The sequence below is a fragment of the Ochotona curzoniae genome, unplaced genomic scaffold (genome assembly GCF_017591425.1).
Source record: "Ochotona curzoniae isolate NIBS_2020 unplaced genomic scaffold, NIBS_Ocur_1.0 scaffold_1037, whole genome shotgun sequence".
In the NCBI taxonomy this organism is placed as follows: Eukaryota; Metazoa; Chordata; class Mammalia; order Lagomorpha; family Ochotonidae; genus Ochotona; species Ochotona curzoniae.
Window position 1 is genome coordinate 24197141 of NW_024467083.1, and position 22068 is coordinate 24219208.

At 50.2% G+C, this 22068-nt stretch overlaps 1 protein-coding gene across 1 annotated transcript in view; it reads right to left on the reverse strand.

The window, feature by feature from the left end:
• Positions 1 to 22068, reverse strand: part of IGSF3 (immunoglobulin superfamily member 3) — an 83787-nt gene that overhangs the window by 22833 nt on the left and 38886 nt on the right. The window contains exons 2-7 of the mRNA XM_040998937.1: positions 14762 to 15139; positions 12164 to 12574; positions 6822 to 7211; positions 5483 to 5542; positions 2384 to 2785; positions 63 to 467 (exon numbers count right to left, since the gene is read on the reverse strand). Of these exons, the coding sequence (XP_040854871.1) occupies positions 63 to 467; positions 2384 to 2785; positions 5483 to 5542; positions 6822 to 7211; positions 12164 to 12574; positions 14762 to 15139 (2046 nt within the window). The remainder of the gene's footprint in view (positions 1 to 62; positions 468 to 2383; positions 2786 to 5482; positions 5543 to 6821; positions 7212 to 12163; positions 12575 to 14761; positions 15140 to 22068) is intronic.

The following is a 22068-nucleotide window of genomic DNA, read 5'->3' on the forward strand; positions in this document are numbered from 1 at the left end:
CCTCTCCGCTCATGAACGTGCAGCCTCACACACCACACAAGCGAGGCTGCAGCAGCACTCACCTGGCTGTAGCACCCTGATCTCCAGCAGGTTGGAGGTCCTCTCCGCCAGCCGTGTCCACGTGTTGTTGTAATTCCTCCGCCAGAGCTCCGCCACACACTGGTACTTGCCCGCCTCTGTGTCACTGGCCCGGCTGATACTCAGGCGTACGTTGTTGCTGGATTCAGCCTTCTCGATGGCAGTCCGGGTTCGGAAGCTGGAGGACCTGTCCCCCCACTGGACTCCTCCATCCCGCGTGAAGGTCACCAGGTCGTGGAACTCCATGGTGCCCACGGGCTGGAAGCGCCAGGTCACTGACACGGGGACCCGGGCTGGATAGTGAGGTTTGATGATGCACTGTAAGTCGAAGGAATCACTGTAGGTCACGCCAGGGGTGCGGGAGATGGCTGTGACCGCAAAGCCCATCTCTGGAGAAAGAAAAGAGACACTCAAATGGGGGTGGGGGTGAGGAGGCAATGAAAGGGAGCAGCACACAGCAGCAGCCTGAGGCCTTTGTCATGAGCGTACTCCCTTTCACTCCCAGGCTAACATCGCAATAGGTACCAAGTCCAAGCAGAGTCCCAACAGCTCGTGGTAATTCTGCCAAGCAACGCTATCCCAAACCCTCTCTGATGAGATGCTCATGTAGGTATTTGTGTTCCATCCTGCCCTGGAATAAAGACATCATTGTCCTCTCAGGATGACTGAAGCCATTCCTAGAAATCGGGTTCCCATGTTAGTGACATCGTGGCAACAAGGAGGTGATCAGGGAATAGGTAAGGATGGTTTGCTGAAACTTGTGCCCTCTGATTTGAATTTCTTAAGCTCTCTTTATGTAGTCTTCAAAAAGGATGCCTGAAGTCAGAGAGACTTTTTTGAAGTCTTTGATGACATAGAGGCCCATGCATAACCATGAGGTGGCTGCAATGGAAGCTATATGCTTGTGTGCAGTATGTGTTGCCAGGAGACCTGAGGATGGGAACTCATCAGGACCCTCTGCCTCACACCTGGAGGGAAGAGGGCTGTTCCATGCAGAATACTGTTGGGTCCTGACCCAGCACACCCAAACTGCCCTATCTGAAAAGGTCATGATGGTCACATCTGTTCTGGCATGTTCCTGCCTCAGTATTTACCCCAGGCACTTGTCCCGACAATGGGGGACCCATACCTGTATAAATATGAAATTGCATTTCAACGGAAAGGCAAGGTAGCATAGGATGCTTTATACACCCCCCAAACCTCCCTTTTCCTGGCCCACTCCTTGACTGTGGCTGTACTTGTGCCCCAGGATCCAAGAGCAGTGACCCCTGGCTGCGGGAACTCCCAGATAGTTATGGCAAGTGTGGACAAACTCAGAGGATGACAGATCACCTACTCCACTGCTTGAAAAGAACCCTTATCTTGGCCCTACTACTCCTCAGAGGGCCCCAGCCTCCCAGGGTGGGAAACATCAGCACTAGATCCCCAGAACTGTCCCCATCCATTCTTTCTTCCCCATGGGTCACACCACAACTCAAGAGGAGTCTCCTGAGAAGGGCCCCACCCTCCCTGGCCCACACCTGTGAATAAGGTGGGGCTCGTCCTGTGGGAGGTGAAACTGCTGATGAAATGCGGGTCCCTGGAGGTGGTGTCTGCTGGTAAGTAGAAAGAGCCCGTGGGAAGAGCTTACGTGTCTAGCTTGGCCTCTTAAAACGGAATATACTGATTACACTGGGCAGATAGTTAACAGGAGCCTGTTTAACTACCCCCTGACAAATCTAACAGTCTTTGGTTTTAGTAAATTCCAAACTTTGGGGCCCCTGTACTTATGTGGGAGACCCAGATAGCATCCCAGACTCCCATTTGTGGTTAGTCTCAGCTGTGGTTATTGGAGGCCATGGCAGGGAGCAAACCAGAGGATGGAAGATTTTTCTCTCTGACTCTGTATCTCTGCCTCTGTCTTTCAAAAAATAAAAAATTTGGAAAAAAATTTTTTTTTAATGAGGGGCTACTACCTTTCTCTGGCCTGTTTTAGAAGGGCAGGGCCCCCAAACAGGAGTCAGGAGAGACACACTGTGGCATTAGCCCTCTGCCCCTCCCCTCCATGCCAGTTTAGGCAGGTACACATGTTCATGCTGGTGGGCGCAGTCACAGTTCCAGCTGTTACTGACCTGGATCTCATCCCATCTCCTTTACCCTACTGCAACCCCATGTCCTAGCCTACTGCTATCCCATCTCCTAGCCTACTTCTGCTTCATTCAACCTTTCAGAAGGTACACCTGCTTCTCTGGTCAGACTAGGATAACAGTCAGGGCAAAGTATCACACAAGGAAGCAGTGTCCCAGACGCTCCATCTGTCACTTACCAAGGGCTGTGATGGAGACCAGGGTGCTAGCCCGGCGCTCCCCCACGATCTGCCACTCGCCATCCACGGCCCGCACCCACTCAGTCACATGGCACTCGTACTGGCCCTCGTCCTCCTTCCTGCTGTCGAAGATGCCCAGGCTGAACACGTTGGGCTGCACCTGCTCCATCTGGACGCCCCCGAAGCTGCTGCGCTCCCAGTAGGACGCGCCTGGCTGCACGGTGCCATCCCGGTCGAGCCACATGATGTTGTTGCGCCGGTTCTGCCTGTCCACGAGCTGCCAGATGACCGAGAAGCGGCCCTGCGGTCTGCCTGCTGTGCGGATGCTGCAGAGGAAGCGCAACGCCTCGCCCTCGAGGATAACGCTGGCGTTGCTGGCCACCTCCACGGAGATGCTGCTCTCTGGAAGGAGGGTAGGGGAAGAAGGGAAGGAGAGAGGGCCATGCTGGGGGCTTTCTGGTCTCCATGGCACCCTCCTCACAGACAGACACACGAGGATGAGTGCTAGTGGAGTGTATCCAGGTAGAGCAGGCCTCAGAGGATCAAGAACACTCTGACACTTGCAGCTGCAAACCCTGGCTGGCTTGGGACACTGTGTCCCGGACTGTAGATCTGCTAACCTAGGACGCTCTGTTTTCTGCATGCAGAGATTCTAAGACCTGAGACCAAATCAGAGCAGCAAGATGAGTAACTCTAAAACCAAACTTCACGTCCGCCTTCCCACCACTCAAGGCTACAGCAGTCCAACCAAACCATCTGAGCTCTCCAGGGCAGTGGTGAGAAGGAAGAGGGGAAAAAAAGTCAGGGACTATCTGGAAGATCACAGGTGCTGGAACGTGGATATCAGCACAGCACAGAGGGGCTAGTTTCAGAGTACATGGGAAGCAAACTCTCCTGCTTTACGTAACCCAGAGGAAATGATTCAAGCCAGCAGCTCAGCACTCACCAGTCACTTGCACATCCACACTGAGCCCTGAGTTTCCTTTGCTCTCTATCGAGAAACTCTGTGACCTTGTTCCCTTCCCTGCCTCAGGCCAGCCTTTGCTCACTCTTTCCAATTATTTATACTCTTATCTGCCTCAGTTTCTTCTTCTTCTGTAAGATGAGTCAGGTGCTACCTCCTTTAAATGTCAAATGTTCTGGGGCTGGCGCCATGGTGTAGTTGGTTAAGCCTCTATCTGTGGCACCAGCATCCCATATGGACACTGGTTGGTGTCTTGGCTGTTCCACTTCTAATCCAGCTCTCTGCTAACATGCCTGAGACAGCAGCAGAAGATGGGCTGAGTGCTTGAACCCCTGCACCCACATGGGAGACACAGAAGCAGCTCCTGGCTTTGGACTGGCCCAGCTCTGGCCACTGTGATCCTCTGGGGAGTAAACCAGCAGATCAAAGATAGCTCTCACTCTTTCTCCTTTCTCTCTTCCCATAACTCTGCCTTTCAAATAAAAATAAATACATCTCAAAAGAAAAAAAAAAGTCAAGTGTTTTAAAGACTGAAAGGCAAACAAGACAATGTACACAGGTCATCTAACATATAGCACGTTTTCAAGGACTAGGATCATGATTCAGTTTACTATTTCTGATAAGTGTGCCTTTTTAAAAATATCATGGACTTCCCAGTCTACCTTCATGACGCAGATACTATTCTGTAGAATTACCTGTATCAAGTTCAAAAGTTCTGTGAGTATTTAAGAATGCAAAACACCAACTAATTTGGCTCCAATTTCCTGGGCACCACCCACACAAAACATGGACGATAATCTTAAACCAGTCAATTAAATCACAGCCCAGATTAGGAGGCACACCTGATTGTTGAGAAGACACACACAGGCACATGTGACAAAGAACTTCAATCAGCTTTCCGCCCCTTCATTTTGCCCACAGGCAGACGCGGACAAGGAAGAGCACTAAGCCTCAGTTTAAAGCTCTCATCACAGTGAGGATGCTGGATGCCTATTCTAGAGCTGTTTTATTTCACATTAAAATAAAGTTTAATTCAGAAGGGCCTGGTCCTGCACAAGGGTGAAGTCAGCACTTCGGCAGAAGCCCCAGTCCTAGAAGGCTACCTGTGTCCGGCAGACGATGAGGTCTCCAGAGGGGCCCTGCCTATGGCACCAGGCTTGGGAGAGGAACGGATCTGGGCTCAAGGACCCCTGTTGGCCACTCCCTAACTCTGCAACCTTGCAGTTCTGATCTAGCCCACCCAAGTGCCAATGTCACAGGCACAGAGTGGAGATCCAATCAGTGCCTTCTAGGAGTTACGACACTGCAAGGATTTGGTGAAGTCACTGCTTTCCAGCATCATGAATGGCAGCAATATTCCTCTTGAGGGTGAAAAGTCATCCCCACTCTTAGCAGCACAAGGTAAGACATCAAAAAGGCCATGCCAGTACCCAGGGAGAAAATCCTTTTGCTTCTCTTAAGCAGAAAAATGACTTACAGTAAGTCACTCCAAACCCTTCCTGGCACCCCAAGTGACTTTCATACAAGTCCTGGCTTGCTTACTCCCAGGGCTGCTGTTTGGTGCTCCATGGCTTAAGCAAGCCTGGAAAAACCCAAGTTAAGACTGTGGAGCTTCAAGAAGAAAATTCACAGCAGTAGCCAAGGCACAGGCCGACACAGACCAGGTGCTGCAGACTATGTGACAAGGGTTGCCTAGCCTGAGAAAAGGCTGCCTTCCCACCAATGAACACCCTCTGGATTAAGTGAAAACTAGGACAGAACTAATGAGAATCTGAACGCACATTCACAAATGCAATCTTCCCCCAGGAGGCGGACCGGGTAGCACAGGCTAAGCACAGAGCAGTGGATTTGGAGTTAGAAGCAAACATCTCTGAGGCGATGCAAGCTGCGCCACTAACTGAACAACCAATTGGCTGAGCCCCTTCCCGGGGTGAGGCTCTGGTTTCTCTGTCCCCGGGGGGATAGGGGGGAGGGGGAAGGATGGTGTCTAATACTGTCCTCTTCCGGGGCCTGGGGAGGTAGGAGCAGAAGAGATGACATCTGCAGAAGCACCTGAGGAAAAGCGCCATTCCGATTCAAGGCATCATCACCGTTCCCGGACAGGCGTGATTGTCGTTGTTCTCTGGCAGACTTACCCAAGTGGCCTTGGGGCAGGAGCTGGTGGTGCTCGGGGACTTTAACTACCCAGTTATCTGCTGGAAAAGCAATACAGCAGGCCACAAATCATCAAACACATTCTTGGCGGGGATTGGGGATGCTATCTCTTGGTACAAAAGACACAGGAGGTCACCGTTGGGGCTGTCCTTTGCGGCATCCTGACACCACATGGAGGAATTAGTTGCAGATTTGAAAGGAGACAGACTGTGGTGAAGGCAAGCATGGACAACTGGAGGACAGGAAAGACAGCAGGCATTCCACTCAACACTGCCAGTCGCACAAACACTAAGCAAGCACCTAGTCTACACAAGGCACCATGCGAGGCAGTGAACGGCGAGAAAAGGTACAGGCGACGAGAGAATGTTGAGAGCATGTGCATGTGCCAGTGGTTTGGAAAGTGAATCATAGTAAGTGTAGGAGAAAAGAATCCTGTTGATGGGGAGAGAACGCGGCAAGGCGTTGGTCATCTATTTTTGATTGCACACTGAAAAAACTAAACAGGTCAAAGTGAGAGGAAGGAGATGAAGGGAGTCATCAAGAGGCTGAAAGAAGACAAGCACCAGCAGTTGTTGAGAGGAAGTAAAAGGTTAGTTTTCCAACTTGTACCATCTTGCTTCAAATCAGAGCCATTGTAAGTTTGTATTCTCTTCACTAAGAACAGAACCAGGAGAGAAAGGAGATTAGTAGTAAGAATACCCTGATTCTACGGAGGCTTAAACAACACCAGCAATGGCCACAACCCACTGTGATGGGGTTCCTTCTGTGAAGATGGGGAGCCTACAGATGTAGCCAGGAAAGAGGTCCCCCTCCTTCCAGGGTCATGCTCTGGGAAACTGATAGCAATCCCAGCTAGTAACTTGAGAAAACGCCCTAGAGACAACTGGGGACAGGCCCATCTTGGCACTTGAAAAGCTCATGGGCAAATGCTCTTTAATGATGCACTTGAGGATTTAAAACCCTCCCATCAAAAACCGCCTCTCCTTGAAGTGGGATTCCACCACTGGCATCTCCCCACTTCTTCTCGAGCTTACTTCCCACACAGCTTTCCCAGATTTCTGGCTTTCCTCCAAGCTGAGCTGGCACTGCTGGCATTGGCACTGAACTCCTGGAGTACAGAGTGGCTGATACCCACCCCCTTCAGCTGCAGCATCCCCAGGAAAGGGGAGGGAGTAGTTGAGGGAGTCCTGTCTCCCCCAGGGGGCTGCAGGTGAAAGCCAGGGTCCACAGTGCTCTGTGTGCTCTCCCCCCCAGCACAGCTATTCTTACTGATCAGGGACCGAGGGAGGTGGTACACAGGGGGCACACCTGCCTACTTACTGAGGGGCAGGACGATGATGGGGACGTTCTTGGGACGCTTGCTTTCCTTGTCGATGAACTCCCCAGTGACAGTCTTCTCCCGCTCGGTCACCCGACAGTTATACTTCCCACTGTCCTCCTGACGGAGGTGGAAGATCTTCAGTACGAAGACACCGTCGCTCTCTTTGGCCACCTTCAGCTGTCCTTTGGCTTCTCGGTGGGCAAATTCGCTATTGAGGACCGGTACAGCGTTGGGCCCCATGCTGGCAATGAGAGAGCTGTTGAAGGCCCAGGAGACGGCAAAGTGTCGGTCAGGAATATTCTGGGCTTCCAGGATGCACCTGAACTCCACAGGCTCACCAACCGTGTGCAGCCGCTTATCCGTCTCCAGACGAACAGTGAAATCTTTGTCTGAGGAAGTGAACACATAGAGCATGCAGTCTGGGTAAAAGAGGACCCCTAGCTAAGCAGACCACCTCAGCCAGTGGCTGCTGCCCTTGCCCGCCTTCCCACGGGAGACACATAGCCCAAGCCTTCACCCACTCCAGCCCCAGAGCCACCTGCTGGAGGCGGTGGGGTATCCAAGAGTCTCCCACTGGCCCCCATCTGGGCAGCCATCAATCTCAGTGAAGACATACAGAGCTCTGCAGAAGCCCATTCCGTGCCAGTTTAGGCCCCCCAGGACAGTAGGAGCTCCAGCAGCTCTGAAGTGGCAGTTTGCCATGAGCCATCTTCAAATGCCCCACCCCCAGAATTCCACTTTAAGTAACAGGATTACAAGTATTTTCTCCAGATTCTATAGGCCCTACCCCCCACTAAGGTCTGAGAGACAAAATTTACAGGGTGGCCCAGGTACAGATTCTAATCCTAACAAATACAAAAAGATGAATGCATGGAAATGATTTTAGTCACCTTCAGGGGAATACTGGGAGTAAGTCAATGTTACTAGACAACCTCTAGCAACGACATTGGAGACAGGAGCACTAACCATCCTTTCCCTAGCAGATTATCTGTCAGGTTACATCTTTAAATGCGTGGAGGGGGAAGGTGTCCACTTCCACTGCAAGCCACACCACCTCTAACATGGTCAAGTAACCAAGCACCCCTTGAAAAGTTGGCTGTTGAACCTGGCACAACAGATGATCCTAGAAGGGCTCACCACCATGAACAGCATTATGGCACACACACAGTGGCAATCAACAGCACACACACAGTGGCAACCAATCTCCCAAAACAATGATCAGATTTCTCAGGCACCCACAGCAGAAGGAGGCAGCAAGAAGATGTCAGAGTTGGAAGAAATCTTACATCCCAGGAAACAGAATCACTGAACCCCAGTGAGAGGAGACTGTAGCTGTGACCATTGCCCAAACTCCTGCTCTCTAATGCTGTAACTCTATTCCCCTACAGAGAACACTGAAGGGAAAATCACATTACAAGGGTGGCCTTTGTAGACTCATTAGCTTCCATTTCAGCTGCCTTCCCCATATGGCACTTCCACGCCTGCAGCCCAGCCCATCTCAGAGTTGGGAAAGAATCCTGCTGCCATGAGAAAACACAAGGATTGCAAGAGGTCACACTGGCAAGCTTCCTCTCCAGCTGTGCACCCCTAGCTCTCTTGGGCCCCAATTCCTTCCTCTATCATGCAAACTTTCCAATCGAGCAAACCACACCAACACCACCCCTGTGTCAACTGCTGTGAGGGCTTCTCTTGCCAAGACACCAGTCCTGAGAGATGAGACTGAAAGAAGGAAGTCTCACTCTAACACCCTCCCCTAATACAACTTATACTCTATGGCATCTGCTGGACATTGGGCTCTGTGGTCAAGGACAGTAATTTACAACTGGACCTCAATGAGAGAAGAAGCATACCTTCCACAATAATGCCACCAGAGATGTGCAAGGAGGGGCCCTGGAGACCTCAGACCTGCGCACAGGCTCCAGGGGCAGCTGCGGCCTCTGTGGCTTGCTTCTTTTGGCAGCCAAAGGCTCTTCTGATCCCAGGGGTGTCTCCCCAGTGACTCTGGTGAAGGCTCTGCACTCCCAGGTTGAAGGCTAAAGATTTACAAACTACCACTCCCCTAGCTGCAGAGCAATCTGCTTTTGGACATACGCAGCCAATTCAATCTCTAGAAATTGATTGAGGCTTTTTCTAATATCCTTCGCTTCCTAGCTCACTGAAATTTGGCTTCCTGCCCTTCTCTACCACTTCATTGGGCCAATGAATGACAACAGTGGTCTACCCTGTCCCACGACAGACAAGGGCTCCTTGATCAGGCAAGTTTCAGGGGTCAGTGCTGCAGCACAGTGTGTTAAGCCACTGCCTGCAGCTCCAGCATCCCATATGGGCACCAGTTCAAGTTCTGGTTGCTCCTTTTCCAATCCAGCTTCCTATCAATGTACCTGGAAAAGCAGTGGAAGATGACCCAAGTTCTTGGATCCCTAAATCCATGTGGGAAACCCAGAAGCTCTTGGAGTCTGGTTTTGACCAGCCCAGCTCCAGCCATTGTGGTCATCTGGGGAGTGAGCCAGCAGATGTAAGCTCAACCACTCATACTTGTGTCTCCCAGCCCCTTCTCTGAAACTCTGCCCTTAAAATAAACAAATAAACAACCAAATAAATAAATAAATAAATCTTTTTTAAAAATCGCAGAGTTCAGTCTCTGGAACTCTCATCCAATCATGGGTTCCCTGACACCCTCCCATCTTCTGCCCCCAACCCTTGCCTGGCTGTGCCGTCCCTCCCTTTGCCTCTTCTTGACCACATCACAACTGCTACCGCTGCCCCATGACCATTCCTGCTTCTACTCCCAGGGTCTTCTCCTAGGCCGTCATCACTGCATGGTTGGTCTCTAGCCTTGCCTGTTGCCCAAAGTCTCATATCCAAGCATCTCTGTAAGTCTGCTTGTAGGATGGGGCTCTGGGCTCACATTTACAAAAACAAAACAGCAGACACTGGGTCCAGTGGAAAAGCAGAGACTCGTTCAGGGAGCCCTGGGAGCCCCGGGCCCAGGACTTGCAGCTAGCATTGCTCCCTCCTCCCAGGATGCTCTCCATCCCCAGGTCATTCCCTCTGACCTGCTCCTTCCTACCTAGTGGCATGACATGTGATACAACCTGCTGAATCAACCTCTAGCTGGCCTCCCTGGGTTTTCCCTTCTAAAACCCTGATTTGATTAGGTCATCCCCTGTTTAACCATCTCTAGCCTACTTCTCCTACTCCCATCTTGACTGCCATGGGGGTTTTCAAACTTCACTGGGAAATAGAGAAGGACTTCCCTTCTTTTTACAAAAGCTTCAGTTATTCCTCATAGAAAACATCTGACTGAAGAGGCAGGGAGGGACAGTCAGGCCCTCACATTCTCTCCCAATACCCTTGCAACACAAGTGTGTGGATGACCACACACACACACGCGCACACACACACACCCCTGACCCTCTAGGTTCCTTCAAGAAACTCCCAAACTTGCAGCTCTTAAGCTGTGGACCCACAGAGTCATGGCCAAGCTCCACATCACAGCATCTGAGGCTTTGGGCAACCTCTTCCTTTGCCTTCCATTCCTTCATTGATGAGTTACATTTAATTCTTCTCTGCTTGCCAATCAACCAATCCTGTATGCTTTTCCTCCTGCTGAACCCTTAAGACTAAGGACTCAGCTTGCATCACCACAGGTGCCATTTACCACGTGGCCCCTGGTTGTCAGGTCTGCAAGCACCCTAAGATCTGGGACCAGTGTTCACCTTCAAATCCCCTCATGCCTCTGGTCACACTGTCAACACCAGACAGGATGAGTGACCACTGACCGACAAGGGACTGAGGGCAAGGTCGGAGCTGCTGTGGCCGAGTCTGATGAACTCAGGAACACAGAGTGACATCATCCACATTTTGTTTTTTCCCTTAGTTTTTTTTTCCTCTGGCTGCCTTGGTCTAGATAGGTTTGGCAGGGCAAATTCAAAAAGCCCTAATTCCAAATTGGTAAGATTAAAAACTAAAGAAGATTAAGGGACGCAGACTAAATTAAAAGTGGTAAGTCCAAAGCGGGTCCAGACATCTGAAGCTGATCTTAGGGGAAGGGAGAGGATAAATTAGAAGGGCCACTCGGTGGAGTTCTTAATGGTGGCAGACCCGGAGGCTGTGAAATGCTCTCTCTGGGTCCCACAGCGCCAAGGAGGTGCTCCATCTGGTGAAGGTCTCAGGTCCACTATCAGAGGCCCAGACAGCCACTTCTGCCCTGGTCCCTGTGCAGCTGAGCGGCAGGGTGCACGCAGCACATGCCTCACCTGGACATCCCACAGCTCCCCCAGTCCACCCCAAGACCTCTGGGCTGAGACTGGGAAATGAGTGCTATTAGATGGGGCTAAAGTGCTCACTCGTCTAGAATGACAGAACTAAGACCAAGACAATGAATACAGTCAACAGGGCGGGGAGATCAAGATACAGGTCCTCAACAGTGGCTCCACCTGTACCCCCACCAGCTCATGTTCACGCACACACCAGGACCCCTCAGCATCATGGTAAAGCTCACAGCCCAGTCACCACAACCCATTGACGGCAGCCCCATCTAAAGTCAGGCCAGGGGAGGAGCTGCTCGTCAGGCCCCAGGAGCAGTCAGCACAGGTGTCAGTGCCACCCTGAAGGCGTGTGGGCTCGGGAGCCTGGTCAGTGAAGTTTGTGACTGCGGACCCACCATCAACACCTGCAACAGCTTTTGAAAACTCAGCCTGTTCCGGGAGCCCTTCCTGCTGGAAAAACACCTACAGTGGAACACAGCACTGCTTAGCCCAGCCTCCTTCACGTGCTCTGTGACAGAGTTATCTGTAATCAGTAGTTGCACCTTTCAAATGGGTGTGTCACCACCTAGCCACTTAGTAGACCCGCTGAGCTTTTGGGAGATTACAAAATACCCTCAGAAGATAACAATACAGGAAATAATCATTCAAGCCAAAATGTCTCTCTTTGTAATTTTTCACCACGGAAGCAGCACAATGCCAACCACACACCCCTTTTGAGCTCATTAGCTCAATTTCTGCTAGGCGGAAACCATACTGGTACCTAAAGAAGGCAAGGTCACCCAGCAGGGTGGCAACTATGACTAACAGGAAAAGAAACAGAGTTGTGAGACTTCCCTCTTTGCACAGTGAGTTTCCAATTCCAGAAAATGCACCACCACATGTATCAGAGATGACACACAAACTGCTAAGTGGGATTCAGTCTGGGGCAAGACCCCAGTCCTGGACACCAGCTCTGCATCCTCTGGCCCCAGGCAGCACCCAGGGAACCCTATTGTCCTGTAACCTCCCTGTGTCCTACAGCCCTCCACATCAGGCCAACAACCAGAGACATACGACTTAGAGGAACTGACCTGTGGGTTGGATGTTGACCACGGCGCCCTCGGAGCGTTTCCGGGTCATGGCATACCATGACCCATCAGGATCCTGAATCCACTCAGCAGCCTCACAGTAGAATTCGCCCTGGTCAGAGGACTGCAGGTGGAAGATGGTGAGGCGAAAGGTGGTAGGGCCCAGCTTGTCCAGTCGTACCTCGCCAAGGCTCTGCCTCTGGGCATACTCGCTGCTGGAGTGCAGCACCAAGTCCTGGCTCAGAGCAATGACTTCCACAGGCTTCTCGCCACCTCTCTGCCTCAGCCAGGCCACAGACAGGTGGCTATGCTGCAATGTGTCGGTGGCCACCTCACAGCTGAGCTCCAATGGGTCCTGCTCCACTTTGTGCAGAGTCTGGGGCACAGCAGTGGCCTGCAGGGTGTCTGGGATCACTACAACACAAAAACAGAGAGCACTAAGACCATGAATCCAGGGATTCCCAAACCCCTTCTACATGCATGATGTGGCAATGCTGCCCCAAGAGTCAACTGCCATCTGAGCTCACGGCTAATACCAAAAAAGTTCTGTTGGGATGCAGAATGACTTTTGGTGAAGAGGGGGTGTTTACACTCACCTGTTTGGTAAAACCAGGATTGGAAGAGCCTTTTACATAATCAATGAACTCCCTGAAAATACTGAGGAACAGCAACTGTCCATGAGGTCAAACACCATTCATTGTTGGATTGGGTATTGCTTTGAAATATTCCCATTTACTCCTGACTCTTCTTCAGTGGAAAAGGCCCCTAGGGCTTAAGAGTTTTACAGTTTCACAGGACTTGCTCATTTTTCCCCTGCTCTCTCTGACCTGGGCCATTCCTCACTCACTTCAGCAACGCATGGCCCTAACAAGGCTATTAAAAAAAATTGGGGGTACAGAAAATCATCAGCATGCTCTACTTTCATTTAAGGCATTGATCCAATGGGTCTATGCTGAAGGAGACCACAGCATAGGAATGAATTGGGCCCATCAATTGTTTTTCCCTGTGGCTCCCCGGTGAGAATTTGACCCTGGCCGCCATATATCCTTCTGCAGGCCCCGGCTGCATATCCCCACTCCCTTGACTGGTGAGGGCACCCTCTTCATCACAAATGTTTGTTCTCTCCTATTTTCATTCCACCATAAGTAGGATCTTATAGGCCTCACGCTGGGACACAGAGAAGGAAAAACTAAACAAAGGACAGAATGAAAGAACTGCTTAACGTGATGAGAAAACTGTCAGTTAAGACGTGGGCAGAGAAACAACAATCTTTATAGCATTAACTCTTGCGGCCAGTGCTGTCCCCTCTATCATCCAAAGCAAGTCACAGGAGATGGCCAGTACAGCTCCTTCCTCTTGGAACCAGAGGACTTGCACAGGAACAGAATGCAAGGTCTGAGCAAGGACCCAGTGCCACAATCACTTGCCAACTCCGCAACACTCACGCATCTCAGAGCCTGGCCCAAAAAGTTCACTAGTCTTCGGAGGTGAGGGAAGGAAGCACAAAGCCCTGGCCTGCTGACTCCGTCACCACGCAAATGCTCTGACGCTGCCCAATCTGTCCCAAGAGTGGCCAGCCAGGGAAGAAAACCAGGACCTTTGGCCCTTTCCCAAGTTTTCATTAACTAAACTCCTACCGGTAGACAGGAACATTACAGGACACAGCACACCTTGTCAGATTCTGGCACAAGCTATTGTCTGCCTCCCTCACCCACACTATTCCGGAGAATCATTGACTAACTTGTTTTAGGGTTGGGCCTATTCCTTCCCTTCCAAGTTCCTACTGCTCCTCATGTCCCTGACCCCTCCAAGAAGGGTTTGTGAGCACTTGGACTCTCTGGGTCACTGGGTACTCACACCTTTGCAACTGTGCCTGGAGCTGCCACTAAGTGCATCTTTTCTCACCTGTCACTTCACCCCAGGGAGCCATCAGAGGGCACAGGGAGCTCTTCCATCACCCTATGGAGAAATCCCTCTTCCACAGGGTAATGTCACACACTTCACTTCCCCTGTCACTGCTTCAGCTCAAACTCCAGGGTCGTTGCCTTGCACTTTCACATCCTTTTCCTCCAGCAACAGGGCTGCTTACATTTTAATGCAAGCATCTGCATTAAATCTTCACAAAATTTTAGCCTCAAACTTCTACGGTGTATAAGTGGACACAGAAATTTTATTCACAGGGCTGGAGCCGTGGCACAGTGACCAAATCCACCGCTTGTGATGTCAGCTTCCCTTACTCATGCCAGTTTATATCCTAGCTCCTCCACTTTCAATCCAGTTCCCTGTTAATGTACCTGGGACTACAGCAGAGGATGGCCCAAATGCTGGGGACCCTGCATCTACCTGGGGGACATAGAAAAATTCCTGGTTTTGGATTGGAATTTGGCTCTGGCTGCTGTAGCCATTTGGAGAATGAAACAGTGAGTAGATCTCTCTCTCTCTCTACCTCTCCTGTCTGCAATTCTGTCTTTCAAATAAACACATTTTTAATTTTTTTGAAATGGGACATTTGGTGAGATTTTTCTTTTCCTTAAGTCAAACACATGACATAAAACAAACTTGTAATGCCGGCCAGATAGCGACCATGTGAAAAAAGCTTACCCACAAGGTTCATCTTCGCACTGTAACTCCCAAAGTAGCGCTCATCCGTGTTGGGCGTGTGGCACTCATACTCCCCGGCATCCCGGGCCTGGAGGTCCGTGATGTGCAGCAAAGCTGAGTTCTCCTGGATACGTTCCACATAGATTTTCCCGCTGCGGACACGCTGGGTATAGATGGCATAAGGGAAGGCAGAGTCCACGGTGCTAACGATCTGCACCTCTCGCTCGGGCGCTGAGGGCAGGTAGATGGACCATTGGAAGTTCTGCTCAGAAGGCCTCTGGTAGCCACTCACATTGCACCAGATGGTGATGTGGGAGCCCTCCGTGCGGTACAAGGGACCTTCCTGAACAGTGACTTGCCGCTGAGCTGCCACCACACCTGCAAGAGACAGAGATACATAGAACACTTTGGCTTACTTCAGGCAACAATCTCCAAAGGGTCTGGGACCGTATGACATGCTAAAAATAGGCATAGCCTATTGGCCCTTCCGGGACACTCTATGATTTATAGATATTAATTAAAACACTCTGCAGAAAAGCACTATCCCTATTTTGGATATATGGCAATTTGATCCTGCAAGGACATTTTTAATTTTTTACCTACCACCTGGCCCTTGTGAATTTCAACAAGTCCTTTTGTTTGTCACTTACGTGCTGGTTTTATGACTACTTACTAATGATGTTTATAAAGTTTCTGGTTTTGTTTTTGGGTTTCAGTCCGGCTGAAATTAAATGCCCCTTTCTTGACAGGAGGCCTGGCAGGGGGAGTCCCAGGGCTGTCTTTCAGAGTGTGCTGGACTTCCTACCACCTCCTAAGGGGCCCTGCAGAGTCCCTCGCCCTCCATAAAGCTGAGCACCAGGAGCCAGAGCTGACCCTGCTGCAGGCCGAGCAGATGCCAACAGCAGAGAAAGGGGTAAGGCAGAGGCCTGCAGCCACATTCCCTCCAACCAGTGTGGTCAGGGGAAGGGGCAGAGGGGCTCCCTGGAATTCTCCCAGGAAGGTGTGCTTCTCCAAGCTTATCTCTGCCACTCGCAGGTTCTGCTTCAAGTGGTATTCCCTAGAAGGGGAAGGCCAAGAGTAAAGACAGGAGCTAGATTTCTCTTTCTGCCCCAACAACGCTGTAGGTGCCTGAGTGTCTTAACAGGTGGCAGCAGGGTAGGGGGTAGACGTGGCCCTCCATCCCATCTGTGCAGCAGAAATAGCAGGAATAGTCCAGTCTCAGCCATGCCCAAGTTAGAACCGGTTGGGTCATCATCAACAAGCAGTTTGTCCTCTTCAGACCTTGATCTTATCTACAAAGTGATATCTAAAAACTAGAATGTGTTCCATGCTGGCTTTGTCACTATTGGCTGTCCCCTCTCCAAATCTCAACTCCCTCATTTGTGAGACGGGGGAGAACAATGCATACCTCATACAGTTACTGAAGAGGGTGGTCCAAAGCCACTATCATGGGGCCTATCCCACAATCAACCCTCCATTAACCTCTGCTGCCAAGATTCCCACTACATAACCAGAACATCTTATGGCTCTGGGTCCAGAGACAGCAGGAATGTGTCCCTGCTCCACGGATATTTCAATGGCCTCAACAAGGACTCGCACCCCAGGCCGTGCACCTCCACCCACAGCTGCAGCCCCCTCCATGGCAGCCTCCTCCTCCCCCTTCAAATGGGAATACCCACTGTCCCCACATGCATAGATCTGCAGTGGACCCAGCTGATGAACAACCTGAATGGCTCAAGTAAGATGAGGACTTGGGTCACAATCAAGCCCAGAGATGTGTGTGCTGCTCAAAGCCACATAATGTAGTCCTAAAAAGACCCACCGAGGCTGAGGCTGGGTCCCCACAAACTTTTACTCATGTGCAAACTTTTTCTCCCAAACCATATCCTACTCAGAACTCCATGTTAGCTTCCATAGAAGTCAGAAAACTTACATCGTGGGCCAGAAGAGGAGTTATATCCACAGGACAAAGTGACATGTGACCCTGCACACTCTGGTGGTGATATCCACTCCTATGTTTAAAGTCACCGAGATGAGTCCAATGAGTTACACTGGACATGGGTCACCAGAATTTGGTGTCTAACAGACTGTAATGCACAATCAACAAACAGGACACAACTCCCAACTCGCCTACGTTCATATGCACGGTAACACATGATCAAGTGTCTGTAGCACTCCTGGAAGATAAGCCATCCTGAGAACAGTTCAAAGTCATTCACAAAACTCTGTGGTTCTGCTACGGAGCAGTGAACAGCCATTCCCCACACTGCAGAGAAGGCCATGGCCACGGGAGGCACCTCGTAATGACGATGACTTCTCAACCCTTGGTCCATGTGGAACCTCCTGGAAGCTTTGAAACTAACAGAACCAAGACCCCACCCAATAAAATTAGTCTGGTCACAGCCTGTCATTAGGACTTTTTTTTTTTTTCCGATTTCCCTGGTCCTCTGAAGCCAGTGTAGCAGTGCCTGGCATCCTACCTGAGTGCCAGTTCAAGTTTTAGCCACTCCACTTCCAATCTAGCTCCCTACTAGAGCAGAAGAAGAAGAATCAAGTACTGGACCCTTGTTATCCCGTGGAAGATCCTACTGGAGTCCCAAGCTCCTGGCTTTTACCTGGCCCAGTCCTGGTTGTTGTGGCCATTTGGGAAGTGAATCAGTAGATGGAAGCTCTCTCTGTCATTCCCCCTTTATGTAATTCTGCCTTTCAGATAAACATAAATCTTGACAACAAATTCAATCTTAACTTAAAAAAAAATATTTTTGAAAAGTAAAGCAACAGAGAGTGGCAAACACAGCAAGATCTTCTACCCACTGGTTCATTCCCCAAAGGCACGCAACAGCCAGGGCTGGGCCAGCCAAAGCCAGGAGCCCAGAACTCCAGCAGGGTCTCCCACATGGGTGGCTGGGGTGATCGACACTGCCCTCCCTCAGTGAATCTAACTGGGAGTACCAGGGTCAGAGCTGCCTCCCTAAGGTGCTTCCATCTAGACTGTCCAAATGAAACACCAGATGAGATCCTAAAGTAGAGTCCTCAACAGCTGTAAGCGCCTCGCTCCCGCACAAACTTTCACTCTCCTCCTTGTCCTGGGCCAGGAGCAAGCAGCTGAGAGCCATCAGACAGAGCCAACCATTGTGATGCAATCCCAGGTTTAACTGGAGTTCATTCTATTTACAGAGCTTACCGAAGCACTTGATCAGCAGATCATACATGCCCCCTTCAACTCCCCCCACAAGGTAAACAGTGTTAAGTGGCCTGAATGAGCCAGGGCAACAGGGTCAAAACAACTTGTCCAGGCCGGAAGCAGGTTATAAACAGCCCTGACAAATAAATACATACACGAGTATGTATTAACCACACACAATCAGCTTATGTACTTATTAAGCAGCGCCGTAATTTCCCTCTAGCCCCTTCACAAAGGGCCTCTGACTCCTGGAAACAAGGTTGCTTGGAGGAAGAGAATCTCAACTTAGAAGGAAAAGCTATCTTTTCTTTGCCGCTGCTGAATTTCCTCTGCACTGCACCCTCCTCAGCCCCTTCACCTCCCTGCCCTGCACGCCTCTGCAGCTTAATCACAAGCCCAGGTCCCTAGCCCAACCAAGGAACTCTGTTCCCCTGGCTCCTGGCATCCCCCACTGGGCCACAACAGAAGACTCCTCCCAGGCAACAAGCACTTTTAAAAAGCAACAATGACTTCAGACAATCTGAACTCTTGGGACAGCCTGACAATAAGCACGTGTCATTTCTGACATGTGAAAAGAAAGATCCACATGTGACATGACTGTACAGAAAGGAAAGACAGGATGGCAAGGGATTCTTATTTTCTTTATAGTCTGCTCTCTCCCCATAATGAGCAAGTTCTAGTTTTATACCTTAGAAAAGCATTTTAGGGCCCGGCGCGGTGGCGCAAGTGGTTAAAGGTCCTCGCCTTGCATGCCCGGGATCCCATATGGGCGCCGGTTCTAATCCCGGCAGCCCCGCTTCCCTTCCAGCTCCCTGCCTGTGGCCTGGGAAAGCAGTCGAGGACAGCCCAAAGCTTTGGGAACCTGCACCCGCGTGGGAGACCCGGAAGAGGCTCCTGGCTTCGGATCGGCATAGTATCGGCCCGTTGCGCTCACTTGGGGAGTGAATCATCGGACGGAAGACCTTCCTCTCTGTCTCTCCTCTCTGTATATCCGCCTTTCCAATGAAAAAATAATAAAAATAAATCTTTAAAAAAAAAAAAAAAAGCATTTTAACCAAAAATAAAAATAATGAATCCCAACCTCCTACTTGCGCAGACTCAGAGAGGAGCAGGGATGGCTGAAGGAGCCGGCCATTCACAAGCGAGACCTGGATGGAACTCCAGCTCCCAGTATCCGTGTGGCCTGCCTGTAGGTGTTGGGGGAGTGAACCAGCTAATGGGAGATCTTTGTCTCTCCATCTCTCAAGTAAATATATAGATTATGTTTTTGAAGACATAAAATTGCACTTGCAGTAAAATTGGGTTTTTAAGTCCTGTACTTAAAAAAAAAAAAAAGGGTCCTGTACTTATAAAAATTGCCAACACATCAATGATGTTAGGGCAAAGGGTATCTGTGATGAGAATCTGGGTAGTTCCCTTTCTCCTGTTTGAGGAGTAGCGGGAGCTCCTGCCCTTCATTTTCTATTTTCAAGTGAGCAAGTATATGCTACCTTTCAATGGGAAGAAACTATCCTAATGATAAGCACGTCAGGGCGTCAGGCAGAGTCAGAACTGCTGTGCATCCATCATCTTACTGAGTCTTCGCAGCTACAAAGGAGGTCGATTTCATTATAGCCACATCCAACACACAGGGAAATGTATGTTGAACACACAAGGTTAAGCAACTTTCTCCCTGGCACAGGACATGACTAATCCTCACGCAGCGGCTCACACTGAACATGCACTATGGACAGAAGTGCTGAGGGACAAGGCAGCAATTGAATCTCCTGGCCCGCCTGGTCCTCAAGACTATGAATCATCCCCCCGCCCCCAACTACCCTTGGACAATGGAAGAAACACATGAATTGATATACTGAAAACTTAACTCCTAGTACATAGCAAGTGCTCCATAAATGGTAACCCATCAACTGCAGGAGTAGCAGTGACAAAAAGTGATGTTAGTTCCAGCAGAGGAACAAACTTCTACCACACACCACAGCACTCTATTTTTCACACAAAGCAGCAACTCATTCCACCATCTCTTCTGTAACTGACCAAACCACTCTGCAATCAGGAGCTGGACTTGAACACCCTGCTCTTTGGACCTGGCTTGCCTTTGACCCTGTGAGACATTCAAGGTGGAGTCATGAGAGAGATAGGTGGGCTTCTATCTCACTAGCAGGGGCCTTGAGCACCAGGGACTACCCACAGCAAGACAGAGAGATCAGGGCAGGGGTTCAGGTCTGGAGCAGAGCTCCCAGGCACCACCAGGCAGGACCTCCCACCAGCCCTCTAGGGGTCTGTCTGCCAGCTCTGCAAGAATGAGCCTCCATAACGAGCCATCTTCCAGCCTGTTACTGCAGATTCCTGATCCACAGAGAGCAGAATAGTTGTCTGAAGCAACTGAGTTCTGGAGAAATTTGTTACTCAGCAAGGATGACCAATACATACCAGCTGGACCATGTGCTTGAAGACAGCTACAGGGCAGAGACTGTGAGAGACACAGTTGTAGCCTATAGCAATGAGCTCAACAGAAACACACCTGACCAACGACTGTTAGGCAATGAAAAACAATGGTGGTGTGGTGAACAGTGCACGGCAAAGTCCTCTCTGAAGGAGGTAAGTGGATCTCTCCCAAGAGCAGTGCCATCTACACTGAGTTTCAGTGCATGCAAGGGATGATACTCCAAATGTGCACACTGGGGTCAGCAGAGAGTCTGCCGAGGTCTCCTTTACCACACCCTTGAAGGCAAGTTGGTACCTGGTAGGCAAAGGCACAGGAGGTGACAGAAGGTGAAATATAGGCTCAAGGATGACAATACCATGTCACAGTGGGTTTGTCTTTTGAGTCCTGACCCTGGTAGCAGGTGAAGGACAGTGTAGACAAGACTGGAGACCAAATTAACAAGTCAGGTGAGACAAGGGGAGAGGGCTGGGACTGGCTCTGAATCCAAGGGCAGAAATATCATTCAATCATTCTTTCATTCTCTTTTATGTGAATTCCCGGTGAGACCCTAAAATAGACCCGGTCTAAAGATGATTAATACCTTGTACATTATTGATGTCACTTCTAAGAAGGTGAATTCGGCAAGAAGAATACATCCCCCATGACCAACTTCATCCCAAATCCACTCCATTCTCCATGACACCTGCACCGCCGAGTCCCACGCAGCCTTTAGCTTTTTAGGTTCCTGCTCTGAGCTGCTGCTAACATCCTCACTAATAAATGCTGAACCCAGGGTTGGCGAGTGCATTGGCTAATCCTGCACTTACAAGTGTTAGCATCCCATATAGGCTCAGTTTGGTTTCCCAGCTGTGCCAATTCCCATCTAGCTCCCTGCTTGTGGCCTGGGAAAGCAGTGGAGGATGGCCCAAAGCTGGGACACCGCACCTGCATGGGAGACCCAGAAAAAGCTCCTGGTTCCTAACTTCAGATCAGCTCAGCTCCAGCCATTTCAGTCATTTGGGGAGTGAACTCAGCAGACAGAAGATCTGTCTCTCTGTCTCCCCTTCTCTCTATAGATCTGCCTTTCTATTAAAAATAAATACATTTTATAAATATAAAAAAATGCTGACACTACCTCTTTGTAGCACTGTTGAACTATGACTACAAAAACAACAGAATATTAACTCAGGTCAGACTATTAAAGAGAGGAGCCAAGTACTCCATCCAGGACCCCCACATGGATGACAGGGATCCAAACACTCAAGGCATCCTCTGTTGCTTCCCAGGATGTATAGGAAGCTAGGATGAGGGGCAGGACCAGGATTTGAACCCAGGCAGGTTGAAATGAAATGTACGCCTCCCAGAGGGTGTCTTAACCACTGTGCCAAACACCCAACCCTACTTCAACATGTTTTAAAATCATAATACTACCAGTTTTCAATCTCTTCTGACTACCACCACCTACTATCCCATTTCTTCCCAGGGTCATCCATCAGCTTCTGATAACTCTAACAAGGAAACCAAGGCAGGTAACCTTATAAGGAGAGGAATACCTTGGCTCACAGCTCTGGAGGCTCTGAGTTCAAACAGCACGGCAGCTGTTCCTACACAGGCCCCCGACCCATAGCACATCCGTGGCAGGAGCATGCATGCCTGTCTGCCTGCACCTCCATGTCGCTCGCCCCCTATAAAGCCACC